This window comes from Narcine bancroftii, chromosome 1, assembly GCF_036971445.1.
Source record: "Narcine bancroftii isolate sNarBan1 chromosome 1, sNarBan1.hap1, whole genome shotgun sequence".
In the NCBI taxonomy this organism is placed as follows: Eukaryota; Metazoa; Chordata; class Chondrichthyes; order Torpediniformes; family Narcinidae; genus Narcine; species Narcine bancroftii.
The window spans coordinates 369,635,276-369,658,051 of NC_091469.1; the positions used below are offsets into that span (position 1 = coordinate 369,635,276).

The window sequence follows — 22,776 nt, forward strand, 5'->3', positions numbered from 1 at the left end:
CATTATATTGATATTTTGTCTACCATATGCATCAAATCTCAAACTGTGTTTGTTAGCATATTGAGCAGCTTCGCTTTTCAAAATATTCTCTGTGCACTGAAAATTGTACTAGATTTTTTTTAAACTTTATTTATTCGTTCAAAAAACAAATAGTATATGACATATACAACAATTAACCATAAACATGAACGTTATTTTTTACATATATATAAAAAAAAAAGAACCTCCTTCAGCCAACTCTCCTAAGGAGAGCCATAAAGAAAGAAAAAAGAAAAAAATTTAAAGAAAAAATAAATATACATACTAAGATCTAATCAATGTAAATTGAAATGTAAATATTCTGAATATAACAACCACTTATTAATAAAAAAAATATTAATATCACATGAAACATATGTAATTTTTTCCATTATTAAACAATATCTCATCTCATTATGCCATCTATTAATATAATCATATTTGTATCTTTCCATGTACTAGCAATACATTTTTTCACTACAGATAAAGCTAAATATACAAAAGCAAGCTGAAACTTATCTAATCCCAAACCTTTCAGAGGTTGCAAACTACCCAATAAAAATACTGTCGGATATAAAAGTATTTTAATCTTATACAGGTATTCTAAAAACAATTCAATTTTCTTCCAAAAAGATTGTATATGTATACATGACCAAACAGCATGAAAAAAAGTTCCAATTTTATTACCACATCTAAAACACATCTGATTCATGAAAACCATACTTTTAAAATTTTTCAGGTGTTAAGTATAATTGATGTAAAAAATTATAGTTAATCATTGCATAACGTGCATTTATCAATCTAGTTACACTATCATAACAAATATCTAACCAATCATCCTCGGAAAAAATAAAACCAATATCCGCTTCCCATTTACTTTTAGATCTATCCCAACCCTTTTTATCCATACCATCCTGTAATATTTGATACATAGATGAAATATAACCCTTCTCTGGTACCTTCATAAGAAAAGTCTCAAATTTAGTCATTTCAGGTAAAATCATATCTCTACCAAACATACGTTTTACCAAAGATCGAATTTGATAATAGAGAAACCCAGCTCAGTCACTTTTGCATTTGAAGGAGTGTTTAATACAATATGGATGTCTTTCTGGATATAAAGTTAATTGGAAAAAAGTGAAATATTACCAGTAAGTGAAGGAGATTATTCAGTTTATAAGAATATTATTAATTTGAAATGGATTGATCGAATTAAATATTTGGGTATAATTTTGAATGTTAATTAATAATTATCAATCTTTATATAAATTAAATTATGTTCCATTAATTAAAAAAATTAAAACTGATTTGATTAAATGGAAAGATTTACCTATTAATTTATTGGGTAGAATCAATATAATTAAGATGAATATTTTCCGCGTATACAATATTTGTTTCAATCTATTCCGTATTTACTTGATAATATTTTTTTTCGAGACTTGAATAAAATGGTTAGGGAGCTTTTATGGAGATGTAAATTTTCGAGAGTAGTTTTGAATAAACTAACTTGGAAATATGAGTTGGGGGGGGGGAATTACGTTTACCACATTTTCAAAATTATTATGAAGCAGCCCAACAAATTTATTAGTTCATTGATGGATTTGATACGGACCCCTAGTTGGGCCAAAATTGAGGTGGCAAACATTTCTGAATTTGAAATACATCAATTTTTGTTTAGATGGAATATAAATTTGTTACAACAATATAATGTGTCTATACTAAAGCATTTAATGAAGTTATGGATAAAGAAAAATAAAATGATAGGTTTTTGGGGTAAATTATCGGCTTTGACTCCATTGTATAATAATCAACTTATTTCTTTTTCAATACATAATCGAAGTTTATTGCATTGGAGATTTAAAGGTGTGAAAAATTTGGGAGATTGTTTTAAAGGGGGTAAATTTTTATCTTTTAATCAGATGAGGGACAGTTTTGGTATTGATAAATTTCTACCAGACGAGTAAAAAAACACAACAAACATTATTAGTGAAAACAACATTAAAAACCAAAAGTCCATAACCACTTAACCTCAGTGCAAATAAAATAAATGATCAATACCAGAGTTTAATGCATTACCAGAAACAGGGTGTTGAAGGCAAAATTTATTGTGTAATATCTAAAGTTAATTTTTATAGAATAGTACAGACATCCATGCCACAATGGGTTATCAAGCACTACATTTCTTTCCATTTCAGTATTTCAGTCCCAAGGAAAACAATTGTCATGTTCCTGCTGCCAGCTGTTCACCGTCACAACTGAATGAAGTTAGCAGCTTGATCTATTCCCTGGAACAGGTGATCCATATTCAGCTCTGTAGTCATGTTTGGTCTCAGGGAAGAGAAGGATGTGAGTATAATTCTTTTTGTTGATAACATGAATTAGAGAAGGGTTAAGGATGTTTTTATTTTGTATTCTGACCATGGTACTTTACTAAATCTACTGACAGGCCAAGTTTCATGCTCGTGTGGTGGTCTCCAGTCTGAGAATCATTTATCTATAACCAAATGTTTAAAGCCTGCAGTCAGTATTTGACTTTACAAGGCAAATATTGCAAGTCTGTGACATGTCACATGATATGGTTATCTAAGTAGACTCACAGCATCCTAAGCTACTTAAATGATGAGAATAGGATCACTTACTGCCCACCTTACGTTGGAATTTAATGGATATGTGGGAACAAGTGAATGTAGTGTGGTTGGAGTTTCAATAAATCCAACAAAGAAAGTTGATCAACACATGAAATCTGGGAAGTACCAGAATCTGAATTGAGATATGGCTAAAACCCAGAAATAAAGAGTTGGCATAAATGGTCTTCTTTTTCAAGGTGACAGGCATATTTGGAGTGGGATAAAATGCAATATTTCCTAGTTTGCTGTTGTCACCAAACTAAGTGGGAATATGACTAGCTATAAAGAGGCTTCAAAAAGCCTGGCTATTGCCTGACGAAGTATGTAGACACCAATAATGTGGATAGAGTGTAATGTGGAAAAAAGGTAATATTATACAATTTGGTTAAAAATATGAGCAGAAATGCTGAATATTTTTAAATGGTGATGTCCTCGGGACCTGGGAATAGTTGAACACAAGTTACTGAAAAATAATATGCAGATACAGCAGGCAAGTAGGAAAGGTTATGTGGGCCTTTGAGTACAAGAGTTATAATTCTGTGGGTCTTGGTGAGACCACACCTGAAGTGTGTGCAATTTTGGTCTGCTTACTGATTAAAAAGGGTTACATTTGCTGGAGAGGGATGAATATGGTAATAGGGCAGCAAATATTCACCAGAATATTTCCTGCACTATCCAATATTTCCTGGTTAGTCAGTCTTAGAAGGACTGAGTAAAGCAAATAGAGAAATGCAAACAAACTGTACAATATGGAGAGAAAAAAATCTCACTGCAACATATAACATTTTAATAGGGCCAATGGTACAGATATGGAAGAATATTTCTCTTATCTAAGGTATCTAAGGAGTCAAGAACTAGGATTGGTCATTTAGGAACTGAAATGAGGAGAAATTTCTTCACTCAGTGTGGTGAATCAGTGAAACTTTCTACTCCAGAGGGCTATAAAGCAATAAGCCTTGATGACAGTCACAATTGTTGATAAATTACAGGATGTCAAAGGAAATGGGTGGGAGGGATGGACTTGGGATAATGTAGATAGTGTAGGAAATTTGTGATTAAAAGATCAGCCAGGCTCTTGCTGAATGGTGGAGCAAATCTGAGTGACGGAATGGCTATGATTGCTTTTTTTTTAAATGTTCTGGTAAAAGAGAGTGAAAAGTCTTCCTAAAAATAGATGCAATTCTGATTTGAAGATTCAGCTAAAAGTTATGTTTAAAAAAAAAAAAAAAATTCTCAAGGTATTGTGTGTCAAAGTGGAAGAGTAAGATAATTGGTTCATCTTTGCTGCCTTTCAGAAAAACACTTGTGAAACTCATCATTGACGTACAATTAGATTTTATTGATTTCACTGTCAAAATCCTGCATCAGGTCAGCTGTGATAGGTTTACCAATATACTTGTCAGTGCACCTGACCTGTTATAACTAGGCAGCTGGCCCTTCAAATGTTGGCTATTGTAAAAGAAAAATGAACTTTAAAGGTAGGTCAATTGATTGTGAATACATAAATAATACTTCTTTTGAGGTTGGTGAAGTAGGTAAATATTATTCAATTATTCTAGAGAAGTCCTAATTGATTTCAATGGCAACAATATAATTTTGCACATTAAATGTTTAAGTATTGTTACCTCCAAAAAATGTGTCAGCTATATTGCAAAGCATTCCACAATTTGTTTGGATTGACTTCAAACTCACATAAGCTTTAATCTGGAAATCTATCCCAAAATAGCCTTCATGCTGGGACAAAAAAAAATGTCCTTTCAATTACTGAGGAAGATTACAGTGAAATTTTGCTGTGTTTGTTTATTATTAAAGTGGTCAGTCAGTCAGAAATGTGGGCAAGACTGGAACCATAAGTTTCTGGAAGACTGGAGCCTGTGATCTTAGTCACACCCACATAGCTGACTCACTGCTCTAAAGGAAATGCAGGGAACTTTATATGTGTGGGTAATTAAAAAAGAACTGGAGCCAGACTTAGGAGAAAATTATAATGGGAAGTATGTTAGAATTCACAAAATATCAGCATTGTGCAGTCTTAAAAAGCCTGCTGAGTTTATAGCTATTGAATACTTAGTTCAGAAGCTTATCAAGTGATGTTTTACCATGTGATCAATCATGGAACTTTTGAAAGCCTTGATGATTATGACCTAAGAATTCCCAGCACTTCTCAGCAAAGAGTAGATATCTACTGGTCCTTGAATTAAATCTTCTGTTCACTTGACAGTGATCTTGGGTATATCTGTTTATGCATAGATATTCCATGTCATCATACAAGCACATAGTGAAAGTCTTGAGGAAATATATAATCTCCTGCTGCTTGACATGTCTTGCTTTGATTTAACTAATGAATCAGTATTCCTCCATGTTGCACATTACTGAAAAGAAGCAAACACATGGAGTGCACTCTGACTAGGGGAGTTCAATATCAATCACCAAGAATAACCTGGTAGCACCGGTCCTCAAACAGCTGGACCAGTCCTGAAGGACAAAGCTGTAAGATCAGGCTGGTAATGAACAGTGAGAGAACCACCACAGGGACAACCCACCAGTCGTTGCTCTCTCTAATGTGGCATGCTGTAATTTAATTTGCCTGAGACAGTTTTGGCAGTAGAGACTTGTGCAGTTTTTGATGCAAGAAACTCCTGTCTTCACATTGAGCTAACCCTTTGTCATGCAGCACTGGATTATCACAATGTTAAAAAGCTACCTTGAGAAAACAGCCAGAAGCTCTAAACTAGTTATCTAAGAGACACTGTGAGCTAGAACTGTCCTCCAGCACAATCCCAATACCTGGCTTTTCCTTAAATCAGATGAACAAATCCCATTCAATCAGGAGTATATCAGAGCAATACATGTGCAATAAAAACATATTCACTTCAAAAATATGGCTACATAAATGCCATGAAGCAAAACAATTTACCATGGACAGAATCAAGTCATCCATGGCTAATGATGTGATTAAAGCTCACTAGTTCTGTCCCATCCATTTCTGAACGGTGGTGAACAGTTAAACAGCTCATTGACACTAAAAGTAGGTCAACAAACAATAGCTGAATCCAGAGGATGTGAATGTAAACAATCATCTTGAATGCAAGATATCCCATGATGTCCCATTGTAGTCCTGATGACGTGCTCCAAACTAGCCATCTCTCTAGCTAAGTTGTTCTAGTATAATTATGACACTGGCATCTATCTTAGAAAAATGAAAAATTCCCCAGGCATACTCTGTTCTCAGTCCATAATCTAGCCAACCCTTGCCCAATCAGTCTACTGTCAATTATCAGGAAAATGTTGGAAGGTGTCATCAATTGCCATTTAGTCACCAATAATAGGCTTCATTTGTATTCTACTGCAAATACTTGGGACCAGATTGCATATGCAGTCTGGATGGAAATGAATAACTCTGTTGAATTAGATAGACAAGACCAGCATGTCAACTCTTAATATCATAACAGCATTTTCACGATGTAATGTGAAGGAGCATAGTACCATTCAAAGTCTGCACTAATTAGTAACCTGCCCTGTAAATCTATGATAGTGGAAGCTAATTGTCTGACAATTCTTCCATTCATGAAGCCTTAGAGAATGAAGCAGTCCATGCCTCAATTCAAGAAGACCTAAACAACATGCATGCATGGACTGACAAGTTCCAAGTGATATTTATTCCACTCAAGTGTCCAGCTCTAACAGGGGAGATTCCAACTACAAAATATGGCATTCAAAGGCTTACCATCACTAAGTTTCCATAAACATCCTGTGAACTTGCATTGACCAGAAATATAAATGTGCCAGTCACATAATTACTCTGGCAACAATGGCAGCTCAAACATTGGTGCCCTGTACCAGGTAACTTGGCGATAGGAGAGCCAAATTTTTTTTAAGATATTTAGTTCAATGAATTTTTGCTAGTTCCTGATAAGGCAAGCTCGTCAGTCCAATTTCCCTGCTATTTCCCCATAGCTCTAAAGATTGTTTTCTCTTGAATGCCTATCCAGCTTCTCTTCAAAGGCACTGATTTTATTTTAAATTTTAAATTTAAATTTAGATGTACATACAGCACGGTAACAGGTCATTTCGGCACACGAGTCCTTACCACCCAATTTACAGCCCCGGTACGTTTTGAACGGTGGGAAGAAACTGGAGCCCGCGGGGAAAACCTACGCAATCACGGGGAGAATGTACAAACTCTTTACAGTCAGCGCAGAATTCGAAACCAAGTCTCGATCGCTGGTGCTGTAAAGGCGTTGTGCTAACCGCTACACCAACTGTGTTTTCCCACTTTTATGGGTATAAATTTTTTTTTAGGAGGTATAGCTCAATGCAAGCTGGCTTTTTGCACTGAGGTTAGATGAGACAAGAACTAGAAAACATGGGTTAAGGATGAAAGATGAAATGTTTAAAGGGAACATTAGGGGGAAATTCTTCATGCAGTGATTGGTGAGAGTGTCGAATGAGATGCCAGCTCAAGTGGTGAATGTGGGCTTAATTTTGACATTTAAGAAAAAAATGGATAGGTAAATGAATGGAAGGAAAAAGGTTAGAAGGTGACATCAATTGCTATTTACTGTAGTCACCAAAAATCTCCCTCATTTGTATTCCACAGCAATCACTTGGGACGAGAATGCATCTGCAGTCTGGATTGAAATGAATAAACTTGTTGAATTAGATAGACAAGATCAGCATGAGGAGGGCTATGGTCAGGGTGCAGGTCAATGGGATTAGACAGAATAATAGTTTAGCACAGACTAAGTCGGCCAAGGGGCCTGCTTCTTTGCAGGAATATTCTATGGTAGGGAATTCCAGATTCTAATTATTAACTTTTTCTTCATATATTCTTTTTTCTCAAATTTTCAATCTTTGAATGTAATCTACATGATTCACTGCAGTTACTCAACCAAGGTTTCTACTATACCACTTTGTAAATTCCCATTTTCACAAATTAGAAGGGCAAAGGCAGCAGGTTTATGTCAACATTATGATCTTCAAGTTTTCTTCCAAGTTACATATCAACCTGACTTGGAAATAATCATTGTTTTTATCATTTCTGGGTTAAGAGCTAGGAACTCCGCATCTAACGATATTGGTAGTTTCTTCACCATAAAGTTCAAAAAGATGTCTTACTGCCTCATTCTTTGCCCCGACAGTGATACTTAAACTCTGTGAATGAATTAATTAAATCAAAAATATTAAAATCTTTTGAAAATATTTGTGAAAAAGTTTGTCAAATATCAAACTCACATTGATGAATTCAGAACATCTGTCGTGTAATCTTATTAATTTCAACAAATGAGACTAAGATGAATTTCAGTTATGAGACTACCTGATTAAAGCTGAATATAATATTATTTATTTTTGAGCACCACAGAAGTACAATAGGACATCCATTTCTGCACTGAATCCAAGGTTACATAATTGGTCAATTTTTGCTCCCAAAATAATGTCCACAATCTGTAATGCATTTTCTAAATTATTTTCAAAAATTTCAGTGACATTAGGATGTCTATCCTATTATTATATTTGAAATCTGGTAATCTGTAATGAACTTTCCTTCATAAAAAATTAAGTCAGTTTTAGTGAATATTTTTCCTGCATTTCATGTTTTTGTTCTATGCTCTAATAACACTGGCTTGGCACACAGTGTCTCAAGATTCTACTAGACTAAACAGTATCAAGAGCCAAATTTATTAGAATCCAAAGAGGGCACTGACCTAATAGCAGTATGTTTCAACACTTCAAATTAACAAAATTTACCACTGGAGATTAAATGAGTATTAGTGAGCTAAATTTTATTATATGTTGCTTCAATTAATCATTAAAAGAAAATTGTACATACAATGAACATTTCACTGCTTCTTTGGATTCTGTGTGAAGAGGTTAATTATTGATAGGCAGTAATTGAGTGACTCAGAACATTTTTAATGAACCACTGCAAGATTCTTTTTTGCATCACCCTTCTGAAATGGTAGATATTAAAATACAGATAATAATGTTCTGATGAATGTGAAATATTCATGGCAAAAAACAGCTAGTTGGTTTCTTGTGTATTTCATAACATTGAAATTTACTTATTCCAATTCAGAAGGAAGCCATTCAGGATCATGTCGGTTCCCAAAGGAGGAATTTCATCTGTCTCATTTCCACTGCCATACTTCCCTCTACCCTTAACGAATGACAAATTTTATTCCCTCAAACACCCACAATTTTAATTATTTTGCTCCTTATCTACACCAATGAATACAGTACAGTAACCAATTCATGTACCAGCGTGTTTTTTTTTGAATTTGGAGGGAAACTGAAGCGCCATCCATACTCTTCACAGACAGCAACCCTGGTCAGGATCAACTTGAGAAACATAAGAACTACAGATACTGGAATCTTGAGAAGCCAGAAGGACTCAACAGTTCAGATAGTAATCAAAGAGAGAAATTGACAGTCAATGTTTTGGTTATGGACCCTTCTTTGAAGCTTGAAAGTATCCTGATACAATGACTCTTCATTTCTCTGCAATGGGTGCTGTCTGAACTGTTGAATCTCTCCGTTATCTCGTTGGCCTCTGAGAATGGACCTGGATTGGAACTGGGAGAAAGTAGCTGTGCCATTATGCCACTTTAACAGACATAATGTGATCATAGATTCATTTTCTTCACATTCTGATGCCAATAAAAGAGATCAATTCTTCACGTGGCTATTGCTGAAGAAAATGTAGTGTATCAACATTTGAGAATAGAAATAAAAGCAAAAATTGCTGGAAACCCTTTGCAGTTTCCATGGAAAAAGTAATGAGTAAAATGTCCTAAAAAAGATCTGGGATAAAAGAGACAGTAAGTTGATTTGGGTTGCAGAGAAGGTGGAAAAGGTCATTACTCGAGGTAGCTCCAGGAATCTGTAGTTTGTAATCAATTATTGTCGCTAAGATGGAAGACAAAGATCCAGAAAAGGGAAAGTTGGAGATGGACCATGAGAAGGTGAGAATAGGGTGAAAATTAGAAATAAATAATGGCATTTTTGAGTTTTGTAGGCGTGCAGTAAGCAGCATCAATGCATTAATTAATGGATCGTGGGGTGGGTGGGGGGGGGGGGGGGGAATTGCGAGACAGAGCCCGAGGATGTTTGAAGCAAAGATTGTTTCATGTGATCCATAAAAAGACAGGGCTGTCATTGAGCCCATGCAAATTGAGATAGCTGAAGAGATCTGGAGGTTTATAAAGTCAGAGAAGTATTACAAGCTTGAGTAGTACAAGAAAGCAGATTTTTAAAAAAATATATTTTGGAGGAAATCTATTGGTAAATACCCAGGGTACCTTCCAAGATTAACACAATGAAAAGAATACCCTGATATTCATCTGAGATTAATGAGATAGATGCAGATTTATTTATTCTATAGTTCTCACGAAATTTTGTTTTAAATAAAGATACAGAATTAAGATGTTGATAAGAAATCCATCAACATTCAGATGAAATGTGAATGCTTTTTTAAAAATGTATGAAACAAAATTAAAATAATATTCATGTTCTGTTGCATTGCTACCAAATATTCAGATTTGCAGTCAGCAGTGTTTCTCAAGTACAAAAGCTATTTGTGAATTCCATCTGGACGTCTTTTATTCAAGAAAAGCTTGTTCTGAGAGAAAAAAAGCAATATTAAGTTTGGTTTGACTGTTACATTTGTGTGTGTTTTTTTAACTCAAGTCCTGTAAATTTTTTCTCAAAATGTAAACATTATTTTTGTTTTGCTGATAGATTTCAGAATGTACAACTAAGAAAGAAAAAGAGACAAATATTGGATGGCCTTGCAATGAACGCTTGTAATACGTTAGTGTAAAACTGCAGCCACACTATCCTCAGATAAGTGGATGTTCAAAAACATGGCTCTATGGTCAGTACAGGCATCTAATTGGAATTTGCGCAATCTCAGAGCAGGTTCGAACTAGGCAGAACCGTGTTTATGTTGTGTGGCTCCTGACTGGCTGAGCTCTAAATGTGCCTGCATTCTTGCTAGTGAAGGCAGTTTCCTAAAAGTTATAAAATTAAATTATTTAATGAGAGGAAGAGGAGATTTCAGCTTCCTAAACATTTAAACTTATGACAGATAAGTTTTCAATTTGCTGAGCTCATTTCTGAACATTACATGCTCCATATTTGAGCCTAGATTGGATTTCTTGTATGTGATTACTGCATATGTGCATACAGATAAAGAGCAGAAGTAGACCACCTGGCCCCTCAAATCTGTGCTCCATTCATTAAGATCATGGTGACCGGATTCTAACTTCATTCTGAAAACCCCTTTTCCCAGTAACCTTTCACCCCTTGCTTACCAAAAATTTATCTACCTCTGTCTCCATTGTCCTTTGAGTTGCAAAGACCGACAACCTTCCAATAAGTATTTGGGAGGCATGGGCTCCTGGGCCAGAAGGGTTGAATGTCTAAATTTCAATTAAAAATAAAAATCACCTCCCATCTGAGTTGAACACTAATTTTAAACACTAGTCTCTAGTTCCAGATTCTCCCAAAGAGGAAGGACCTTTCCATCTCCACCCTTGACCAGACACCTTAGGTTTCAATGGAATTGCCTCCCATTCTTCAGATCTTCAAAAGATACAAGTCTACCTTGTCCAAAAGGCAATCTGCCCATTCCAGGTATTAATTTAGAAAACCCTCTCTTAATTGCTTCCAATGCATCAACCTCTTTCCTTCAGAAAGGTGGCCAATATTGTGCACAATATTCCTGATGTGTTCTCATCAATGCCTTATACAAAAGAAGCAAAACCTCCTTGCAAACAGAATTGTATTGTTTTAAATTTTAAATTTAGAAACACAGAACAATAACAGGCACCTCCGACCCACGAGATACATTGCCAATGAACCTAGAACGCCTGTACATTTTGAAGTGTCAGAGGAAACCAAAGCACCCGAAGGAAACCCACGCAGACATGGGGAGAACGTACAAACTCCTTACAGACAGCACCAGATTCAAACCCAGGTCTCTGGCACTGTAGTAGCATTGTGCTAATTGCTACACTAACCATGCCACCCTTACCTTGCAATTCTTCTTGCATTAAACAATAAAATTCTGTTTGCATTCCTAATAATATATAAATAACTAAATCAAAGCTCCCCAACCTCTCACCATTTAGTCAACCTGAAGCTCCAACTATTTTCTCATACAATTCCTCCAGAAATAGTTATTTTCTTGAGTTTCTTCATCCTCAGGATTTCATATTTACATGTATTCATGTTTATGAATACAGGGTTGTACAGCACAGAATCAGGCACTGAGGCACATGTCCATAATCTACCTGTACTAATCTCACTTGAATGCAATATTGTTGTCCTTCTATGCCTTGACAATTCAACAACTAGATCAGGGGTGTCAAACTCAAATTCACAGAGGGCCAAAATTAAAAACTTGGACTAAGTCGTGGGCCAAACTAAATATTTATTGAAAATTTTCAACAACATCTGCATGTTTTCTCTTCTTTCAACATATGCAATGTTAAACTTTTTCTTATTAAAATAAATGTTTAATAATAGTTTTGGTTAAACTCTTTCCAGAAGAAGCATTAACAAATGAGAAATAAAATATTCAATAAATAATATTTCTCTATAGCCTTTAAGCTCCTTTTAAATGTTTTTTTTTTCACAAGCCAACAAGTGAAAAAAATAACAACTTGCTTCAATGACAAACAGGTTTGTCTTTAAAATGATGAACATATAGTCTCCCTCCCACCTGTCTTGAAAGGTCCTGTTTTCTGTCTTTCGTTTGGCCATTTTCCGTAAGGGGTTTATTACATGTGAGTTGGGCGACAGGTCGCAGATGCTAATGAGAGTAAAGAGAGGAGGTGGGGGCGATTAGCAAAGCATTCTGGGATTTGTAGTATTAGCTGTGCATGCGCTATACTGGCGTTGCGGCCAGCGGGCCAGCTCTAATACATATTTGATATGATCTTGCGGGCCAAATATAATTATATCGCGGGCCAAATTTGGCCCGCGGGCCTGAGTTTGACATGTGTGAACTAGATGTTCTATCCTCCTCAATTAATTTGGACTCTTTTGTAGAGTCGATGGTCAAATCAATGTCGACGCAATTGTGAAATCCTATTACATTGACAATAAACTTGCAGTAGAAAGATCTGAAGACCTGCTTATTAGAAGCAAATTAAAAAGACAATTAACAATTCTCAAGGATCTACAAATGAACCACCTTCACAAATAATGCTTTAACCAATGACTCCAATTAACTGGACAAACAACCATCTACAGCATAGGCCTCTTTAATCAATTCTCCTTTCTGAATCCAGGGTACACTAATAACAATAATAAAGGTTATAGAGAGAGTGGCATTACCGATAGTTTACCCCTGAAAGGATGTTTGTTAAACAACCTTCCTAATTGCACGTCAATTACATAATACACATGTCAAGGTATATACAAAATTTAAAAGCTTACCTGCTGGGCCAATTAAAAAAAGTTAACCATATTTTGAATTGCAAACATTGCTGACAATATTAATATTTATTGTTCATTCCTAACTGTCGTTGAAAAGTAGTATTAAGTAGTGTTAGTGTTGCGGTTATCACCCAGGTTTTGTAAGGAGCTTTATACATTGTCTCTGTGATATGCATGGGTTTTTTCCAGATGCTCTTGTTTCCTCTCACCCTCCAAATGTGTAAAGTTGGTAAGTAGGTTGGTAACTGGACAGCATGGATCTCTTGGGCCAGAAGGGCCATGCAACCATGCAAAATCATTTTAAAAACAGGCATCTTGTCATTTCAGTCCATCTGGTGAAGGTGCTGCTTTGTGAGTGTTTCATGATTTAGATTCAATGACAATTCAGGATTGGTAATATATTTCCATATCAGAATTATCAGTGACTTGGAGAGGAACCTGCAGCTGGTGGTTTTCCTATGCACCTTGGTGGTAGAAATGGAGAGTTGAAGATGTGGGAGATGATGCCAGAGTTGCTTAGACAAATAACTGCAATACATTTTGGAGAGGTCCACAGTGCAGACAATGGTGGTGAAGGGAGTGAATGTTTAGGGTAGCTGATGAGATGTCAACAAGTAGATGGCTTTGACTGGATGGTGATGACACTCTATCGTGTTGTTGAAGGTGCAAGCATCGGGGCAATTGGAGATTATTACATGCTTCTCCAAATTTTACAATGCGGATGTTGGGAAGGTTTTGAGGTGTCAATGGTCACTCCCTGGATAGTTGCTGGAAATTGTGATGCAGTTGAATGTTAAGTATAACTGAAAGGCAAAAAAGAAACTGCGATCTAGAAATCCAGAACACAACATAAAGTTCTGGAAATATTCAGCATCCATGGAAAGGGAAAATGAGTTAACATTTTGGGTCTGATGAAGGATCATTTCTTAAGAAAGAAATTAGAAAGGGTAAAAGGAGACATGAGGCTGCTTTGGCAGGCAAGGTAAAAATAATTGCAAAGAGTTTCTACAGGTACATTAAACATAAAAGAATAGGGAAGGATAAAATTGGGGCCCTTGAGGATCAGTGGGGTAGACTATGTGAGAAATCAGAAAAGATGGGGGGAAATTTTTAAATGATTTTTTTCTTCAGTATTTACGAAGGAAAGAAATATTGAGCCAGATGAAGTAAGGAAATCTGGTAGTGAGGTCATGGATAATATATAGATTAATGAGGAGGTAGTATTGGCTATTTTAAAGAGAATAAAGGTGGATATATCTTCGGGTCCTGACAAGATATCCCCTAGGATCCTGAGCGAGGTTAATTTACAAATAGTGGTGGCTCTGACAGAAATATTTAAAATGTCACTGGCCATGGGGGAGGTGCTGGAGGGTGGCTCATGTTGTTCCACTATTTAAAAAAAAATTCAAAAAGTAAACCTGGTAATTATAGGTCTTTGAATCTGACATCAATGGTGGGTAAATTAATGGGGGGGTGTTCTTAGAGATGTTATATACAATTATTTGCAAAGTCAGGGTTTGATTAGGACTAGTCAATACAGTTTTGTACGTGGTAGATTATGTTTAACAAATCGACAAGGGTCCACATAAGAAGTTAGTTAGGAAGGCTCAAGCATCAGGTATTAATGTTGAAGTAGTGAAATGGATTCACCAATGGTTGGTTGGGAGATGCCAGAGAGTAGTGGTGGAAAATTGTTCATCAAATTGGAGGCCGGTGATTAGTGGAGTGCCTCAGGGATCGGTACTGGGTCCATTGTTGTTTTGTCATTAATATTAATGATCTAGATTATAGGGTGGTAAATTAGATTAGTAAGTATGCAGATGATACGAAGATTGGAGGTGTTGTGGACAGTAAAGAAGGTTATCAAAGGTTGCAGTGGGTTATAGAACAGTTAAAGAGTGAGCTGAAAGATGGCAGATGGAGTTTAATACTGATAAATGGAAGGTGCTACATTTTGATAGAACTAATCAGCAATGTTCATACACCGTTAAATGGTAGACAATTGAGGAGTGTAGTAGAATAAAGGGATTTAGGAATTCTGGTACATAATTCCCTGAAAGTTGAGTCACATGTAGAACATGAGTCACATTAAGAAAGCATTTGGTATGTTGGCCTTCATAAATCAAAATATTGAATACGGGATTTGGGATGTCATGTTGAAGTTGTATAAGGCATTGGTGAGGCCAAATTTGGAATATTGTGGGTAGTTTTGATCACTGAATTATAGGAAGGATATAAACACAATAGAGAGAGTGCAGAGGAGATTTACAAGAATGTTGCCTGAGTTTCAGGGTCTTAGTTACAAGGAAAGGTTGAGCAGGCTGGGACTTTATTCCCTGGAGCATAGAAGATTGAGGCGTGATTTGATAGAGGTCTTTAAAATTATGAGGGGGTCAGAGAGAGTAAATGTGGACTGGCTTTTTCCATTGAGAATGGGGGAGATTCAAACAAGGGGACATGGATTGAGATTGAGGGGGTTAAGTATAGGGGTAGTTTCTTCACTCAGAGGGTGGTAGGAATGTGGAATGAGCTTCCAGGCAAAGTGGTCATCCCAAGGGGGGGCGATTGGTGGGAAGGGAGGAGTGGACAAGGGAGTCACGGAGGGAACAGTTCCTGCAGAAGGAGGAAATAGGAAGAGAGGTATCTGGTGGTGGGATCACATAGTAGGTAATGGTAGAGATGATGTGTTGGATGTGGGGGCTAGTGGGGTGGCAGGTGAGGACAAGGTAATCCTGTCCTTGCTACGCGTGGGGATGGAGAGGGTCAGGGCAGATGTGCAGGTAATAGAGGATATGCAGGTGATGGCAAAGTTGATGGTAGTAGAGGTAAAGCCACACTGATTAAAGAAGAAGGATATCTGAGATTATCTGGCTCGTCCTGGAAGTAGATGCAATGGAGATGGAGGAATTGAGAGAAAGGAATGCATCAGTGGCCAGATCTCTTCACTCTGTCAGTTGCATGCTATTTCTACTGTTGATCACACAGCTTCACCTGAATTCCAGGAATGTCTGACACACTCTTCATTGAATCAGGCTGCTCCCTTAGCTTGATTGTAGTGATAGAGAAGGAATATTTTTACAGATTGTGACATACACTTCAACTACAGCTGATTGTTTGTTGTGCCTCAGGGATACCTAGTCTTGAGCTGCCAGATCTATTCTAAACCTGTCATATGTAACACTGTTTTTACTGCAATACCTCACAATGAAGTGTGCCCTCTGTGTGAACAGTCTTTGCTCCACAAGGACTGCGGTATATGGTAGTTACTTCTGTCCTGGATTGATGCATTGGTGATTCAGGGGGACATAGTAAAATAAGCTTATCCTTCATGTTGTTTCACTCACTATCTGCTATAGACACAGTCTGGCAGCAATGTCCTTCAACATTCAGCCTGCTTGGCCATTGGAAGTACTTGTGATGATGGATATTGAAGTCCCTGCTCAGTCTTTGTAACGTTCAGTGCTAATCCACATCAGTTCAGGGAAGACTGGAGGTGGTAATCAGAAGGCTTACGTTTGACATTATTTGGTGACATTTCATGGGGCCTGTTGAAGATTGAGTTTTCCCTCCTGCCACCATATCACTGTCACACTATCTCTGATGTGTCCATCCTGCTAAAGGGTTAAGACCTGCCCAGGAACTGTGATGGAGCAGTCTGGGAGACCATCTGTAAGGACAGCTATGTCAGCCTAATGCTTGATTTGTCTGGGCAATAACTCTTCACAGCAGTGTTTGTGAGCAGGGGTTTTTAAGGATTACTGGATTAGGTCCGACTTTGCCATGTCCAAATTTGGTACCTACAGTAACCCTGACAGGTCTGCATGGTTTTTAAAGAGGTAGCTATGGTATAATTAAATGACTTGGCATTCTATCTAACAGTGTAGAATGATTTAGAGTTACATAGAGGTCAGACAAGGCAAGGATGAGATATTCTCTCCTGCAAACATTAGTGAACCATAGGAGTAGGGTTTTTTTTTTTTAATAATCCGGGTGTTTTATGGCCATCACACTCATTACTAATTTTGATCTTTTATTCCAGATTATTGATCTGGAATTAAATTTTACAGCTCCCAATTCAGGTTAAATTCGGGTCTCTGAATAACTCATCTGGTAACTTATCTGCGACACCATAACTATACCACCTACATTAAGAATTTGCAAGGGGGAAGCAATACAGGATAACCAAATGCAAGGAGTTTTAGAATAGTGAGGACACAAATGATAGGAGTAAATAGAAACTAATATTCACACAAAGCTTTATCATACCAAAAATTCCCAATGTGCTTCACACATCAATTGCTTTTATTTTTCTGGGTTCATTAGCTGCAGTTTCGTACCCACACACAACACCCATTCCACAAATAGCAACGGGCTGAGTGACTAGCAAGTCCGTTTTGATTTATTTGCTCCTTCTTGCCAGGGTACATGGAAAATATCTTCAATGAATAGTTCTGAACATTTCTATGGGGATCATCAACACTCTCCTGAATAGATTGGATGGAAACTTTGATGTAAATTACCCATTTAATACTCAGCTGAAGTTGTCACATTCAAGTCTTGTGCAGGACTCAAATCCAGAATGTGTTTATTCTGAAGCAAGCAACTTAAACTGTGTCTTCATTTATATTTTGATGCCTGTGCTCCAAGCTCCTGAAGCAGAGATCCAAGGGATTTGTAGCAATTTCAATGCAACCCTGACCTTTCACCAGAGTTTTTAACCAAACTCTGATTGAAAGTCAACCTGAAATATTAATCATCTTCCCCCTCCACTCCTGCTGACTGACTTGCTGGGCATTTCCAACATATTCCAGATTAATTTTAATATTTCCAGCATCTGCTATTTCTTGCCTTTTTTTGATTTGCTTTTTATCTTTGGTTGTTATGCTCAGTGTCTGAGGTACCTATATAATTCAGGCTGGCCTCTGGAAATGTGAGATCTGCACTTCAGGAGCTGGTGCTCCAAGCTCACCCATCTACAAAGATATAAAAGCTGCTGAACATAATTGATAAATTAATTCAAATGATAAAAAGAAGTTCTCTTAATATATGTTAATATTGTGACTGCAATATGAAAGTTTCATCATTTTAAATTGAAATAAAGTGGTTTTGAAATAATTGCTATTCCATACTGTATCTTTCAGATTTTATTAATGTAAATTGCAAATTTAAATCTACGTGGCAAAACACAAGGGCAAGAGTGTGGATGGACATCAGCGTAAACTGTGTAAGTAGATGCCATCTGAATTGCTAACGATGGCTGTATTTTCAAAGGCAACTCCCTGCAAGAGGAAAATTGTGTGGATCGAACATCGATTACTTCTTCACCAAACTGGTATACTTTACGTTTGCCTGCATTTTGTCCTTAAATATAGCATGCATTCCATATGTTGCAGATAGTTTGTGCATGGAGCTTTTTTTCCCCTTGGACATTAAATTTTTTTCTTTTGACTTAATGATCGGTTTGCAGATTCTGTACGCAAGACTGTATTGTAGAAATGATAGTTATACATTTTGTATATAAATAAAAATCTAAGTTATAAAACAAATGTGCTAAACTCTTCTTTGAATGGCAGATATTTCTCTAGCATAATGACTTGTCTGAAAAGGATTCTAAGCTCCATATATAATGAGCATGGAAGTGAATCCAAAACTATTGAAATCATTTAAACTGCACAAAAACCTTGACTTTATCTGTCAATCGTTATTGAGAAAAGCACATCGCTGCTGAGAATTTTGTTACTGTATCAGCAAAGGGATATCTTTCCGTAGAACATGTCATTCCATTGCAGTGAGAAACAATGTATCCAACATTAACTAATCAAGAAATGGAAGACTTCTAACAACGTCCAGTTTTAAAATAATTTCATTTAAAAAAAAGAATAAAATAATGATAACCTTACGTGAAGTGTTAAGCATATTCAAATTAAAAGTACCAGGATTCCTTGACAGTTTAGTGTCCACTATTAGATACAAAACATACATTGCATGGAATCTTTCAAATAACAACAAACATTTCTAGGTTTCTAGTTATTTTCAATAGCAATCCAATGCCCAATGTGCAATGAATGTTACACTAATTTAGGATTTCATTACCATTGGTTTAGCCAAAATTACTCTGCAGTAGATGATAGCAAAACTGTTGCAATGTACAACAGGAAAGAGGACATAAATTCCCCGTCATAAATATCACAGATGGCTTTCTGGAAAAAAAACCTGCAATGCTGACTGTTATAAACAAGAACCAGAGAAATGTAAAACTGTGACCACTTGTAAGAGTTTTGAGAAAATTAATATATACACACATTTGATATCGGCGTTAAAGTAGTTGCAGTCTTCAACAGATTTAATTTTTTTTTAATGTTCTGAACTTGTATTACTCTTTCTAAACTATTTTAGTAAAGCCCTATAAATACCTGGGAGAGGGGGCATTCTTTTGCCAATGTGCTCTGGTTCATTTCCTTCAGTAGTTCCTTCAAAGCATTTCTGACAGTTGTGTGTGTCCACTGTTCAGGTGGCAAGTCTTCCAGTTTTGGGCAACTGCAAGATAGAATATATTGCATAAAAGTGGGGAAAATATAACATTTCAGGACTCGTTCCTGATGCAACATTCCTTCAAGATAGACAGATTTCATTTGGCACATCAAGCAGATGCATCTAGAGATTGCTCTCAGTCTCCTGATTGTTCTGATTAGTTAATTACTTTATACAACACATCTGCTGTATTGATGCATGAATTATACATCAGCTGCATGTGGCGACTATTATTTCTTGTTACTTCTACCTTCTTGCTCCAATGCGTTTGGTAAAATAATTCAGGCATTTAGCGATGTGGAAGTTAAAGACAGACATGAAATAATAATGATGCCATGCAATCATCAAGGCCAAGGGACTTGCATGTTGTCACTAACCTGTGCAACTGAATTTTCAGTGTGACCACATGATACACATCCTGCAGCATGTCTGCTACTGTGGCATCCGGTGCATCTGTCACATATGAGAGAGGGACTGGATTCCATTTCCCAACCTGGATCAGGCCTGTGATAGGCAACATTAGATAGTGAGAAACCTCAACTGTTAAATTTCTTGTTGGTGCTTAGACTTAAAAAAAGCCAATGAATGACATTTCTTAAATTATTTTGATTTGATTTAACATTTATTTGAGATTTCATCCATCATTATTACATTTAAGAAAATTTCAAAAAAAGCTCAGATTTACCACACTGATTGATATAAATGAGCTATTACTCTCCCTCTGCTCTCCCATTAACTGGCTCAAATATATTTAACAACTGTCATTACTGAAAGCTCTTTTCGTGTACTAGATATAAATACATATGAGTGTCAAAGGAAAATTAAATTAATATGGGATTAAAACAAAATATATCAAAATATTTTATTTTATATTTTAAGATCAAAACTGTTAGTATAAGAAAAGGCTCGTATTAAATATAAATGATTGAGAAACTGTTCTAAATTATTTACCTGTTTTTTTCTTGATTGGATAATCAAAAGGTATATGAAATACAAAGTCATTTTCCTCCCAGAAAAAAACCCCAATGTGCATTCTTCTTAAAACTACGTCCTACTCAAACTAACATTTTGAATATGTATTTTACTAATATTTTTTGAAAGACTTGATTGATATGTAGCACACAAAATAAACCAAAATAACCAATCATTGCTCTCTCTTCATGACAAAATTAAAAAGGATATTTATCTTTATCTTATGTAATTCCACCAAAATCTGAATGTCTGTGTTACGGATTACATTCATTTTCTGCTGCAGTTTCAGATTTTTAAAGAAAGCAATCTTTTACTTAGGCTAACATTATGATTTAGAGATCTGTACTGCATATGTATATTTTGTAGTTTTCCTTTTTTCATGGCTTGCAATGAATCACAATTATTATTGGACTATTTAATATTTGCCATGGAAATTTGTATTAATGCACTTTCCTCTTTTGACATGAATGTGAACAGGTTTGTCATTTCACATGAAAATAAAAATATTATTTTTGAATTGTGTCAAACAAAATATATACAATTGAGAAAAAAATTATTTCATTTTTCTAGATCAGGACGCAAGTGCAAATGAATGTACCTTTTGCTTGTGCTGCAGAACTATGGGAATATCCAAGAGAAAGCAGAGCCATCTCCACTAGTTGGTTAAACAGCATGTCCTTCCGAACCAGAACAAATTCTGCATGCTCTTCCTTGCTTTCATACTCAATGGGACTTTCAAAATGTTCCACCACACAGAAAACAGGGAGCATATTTCCTACAAACAATAAGACATGGCTTACATATTTTAATATTACATGCAAGGTGCAACTATGATTTAAGCATTATTTGTAAGTATTAGTTTTACTTTATGGATCAAAATAAATCGGTCCTTCTAAAAACTCTATATCAAACTGAACACATGTGAATCAAAACAGAAGATGCTGGAAATACTCAGACAGCATTTGTGGAAAAAGATGACACAAGAGCAGCTACCTCAGATGTGGCTTTACATTCTGAATATTTTCAACATTTTCTGATTTTTTTTTAATACAAATGGATTGCATCGATTGGGATCTAAGAAAACTAGATAGCCCAACTTTTCAAAAGTCACATGTTAAGAAATAAAATTTGAAAATAGGATTAGTTACCTCTAACTTTACACAATGGTTGGTAACTGCAATTTTTATTAAGGTCTTAATTTAAATATGCTCCACATCATCCAATTCATGAAATGATATCATGTTCATAAAATTTTATTGATCATTATTATCGCTGAAAAAGCTATATAAGGCAGTTCATTTATTTTCTCATTTATTAAGTGTCTGAAAAATCTAAAGTTTGTGTGAACTATTTTGGACATTGACAGTATATATTCTTAATTCACTACCATTTTCTCCCAAACTGTCACCATCTTCCTTTTAAAAAAAGGATAGTCTTTCATGATCTTTTATTTTACTGGCTGCACTGTATGATTAACGCTGGCTGAATTTCCAGGACTAGCAAACTTCATAAACGTCTAATATTAAAGTAGTCAGTGATGGCCACTGATTGGTTCTAAAACTATTCAATGATGTACATGTGAAAAGCAGCATGAAACTTTCACAGTTGCTTTATGAGTCTATGTAAACAACACATCTGCTGGAAGAAATAATCAAAGTGCTTGTCCAGAGCTGTGCTGGCATTTCAGTCTGCTAAGAGCTCAAAGCCAGAGATAGGTGAATTTTTCTATTCAAGATTTAATGGCACTTATAACTTTGCAGGGATCATAACAATGTTTGATTATGCTCCAGTTCTTGATGGCAAATGTTAATACAATCTTTTTGAAAACTGTAATAAATTATAATTTTTGTGCTTTTAACCTGGCTTCCTTTATACCTATATGCACTTGGCTAACAATCAATAAATAGGGTAATGATAAGCAAAGGCCAAGGAATTTGCTGAAGTGCCTTTTCCCAGTTCTAATAGATAAAGATCTCACAATACAGACTTCTGTGTCCATTCATTTCATAAATAATACATTCCTTGTTGTCTGCAAATAGAGGAAAACTAAATGATTGAACCATAAATGTTATGGCAGCTCGAACAATAAATTCTCCAGTCTTCAAACTATTTTATTTTCATAAATATCCTGGCATGTGGAAAGACTGCATGCATTTCTACTGTGCTTTGAAGGAAATTTGCAGTG

At 35.9% G+C, this 22,776-nt stretch overlaps 1 protein-coding gene across 12 annotated transcripts in view; it reads right to left on the reverse strand.

Annotated features, from left to right (window-relative positions):
• The window catches only part of LOC138750977 (DNA-binding protein SATB1-like), a 171,249-nt gene that overhangs the window by 116,628 nt on the left and 31,845 nt on the right, over positions 1-22,776 (reverse strand). For all 12 annotated transcript variants that reach the window (XM_069913107.1, XM_069913078.1, XM_069913087.1 and 9 more), the window contains 3 exons: positions 21,190-21,366; positions 19,997-20,123; positions 19,502-19,625 (listed from right to left, as the gene is read on the reverse strand). In XM_069913107.1, the coding sequence (XP_069769208.1) occupies positions 19,502-19,625; positions 19,997-20,123; positions 21,190-21,361 (423 nt within the window). In that variant the 5' untranslated portion in view covers positions 21,362-21,366. The remainder of the gene's footprint in view (positions 1-19,501; positions 19,626-19,996; positions 20,124-21,189; positions 21,367-22,776) is intronic.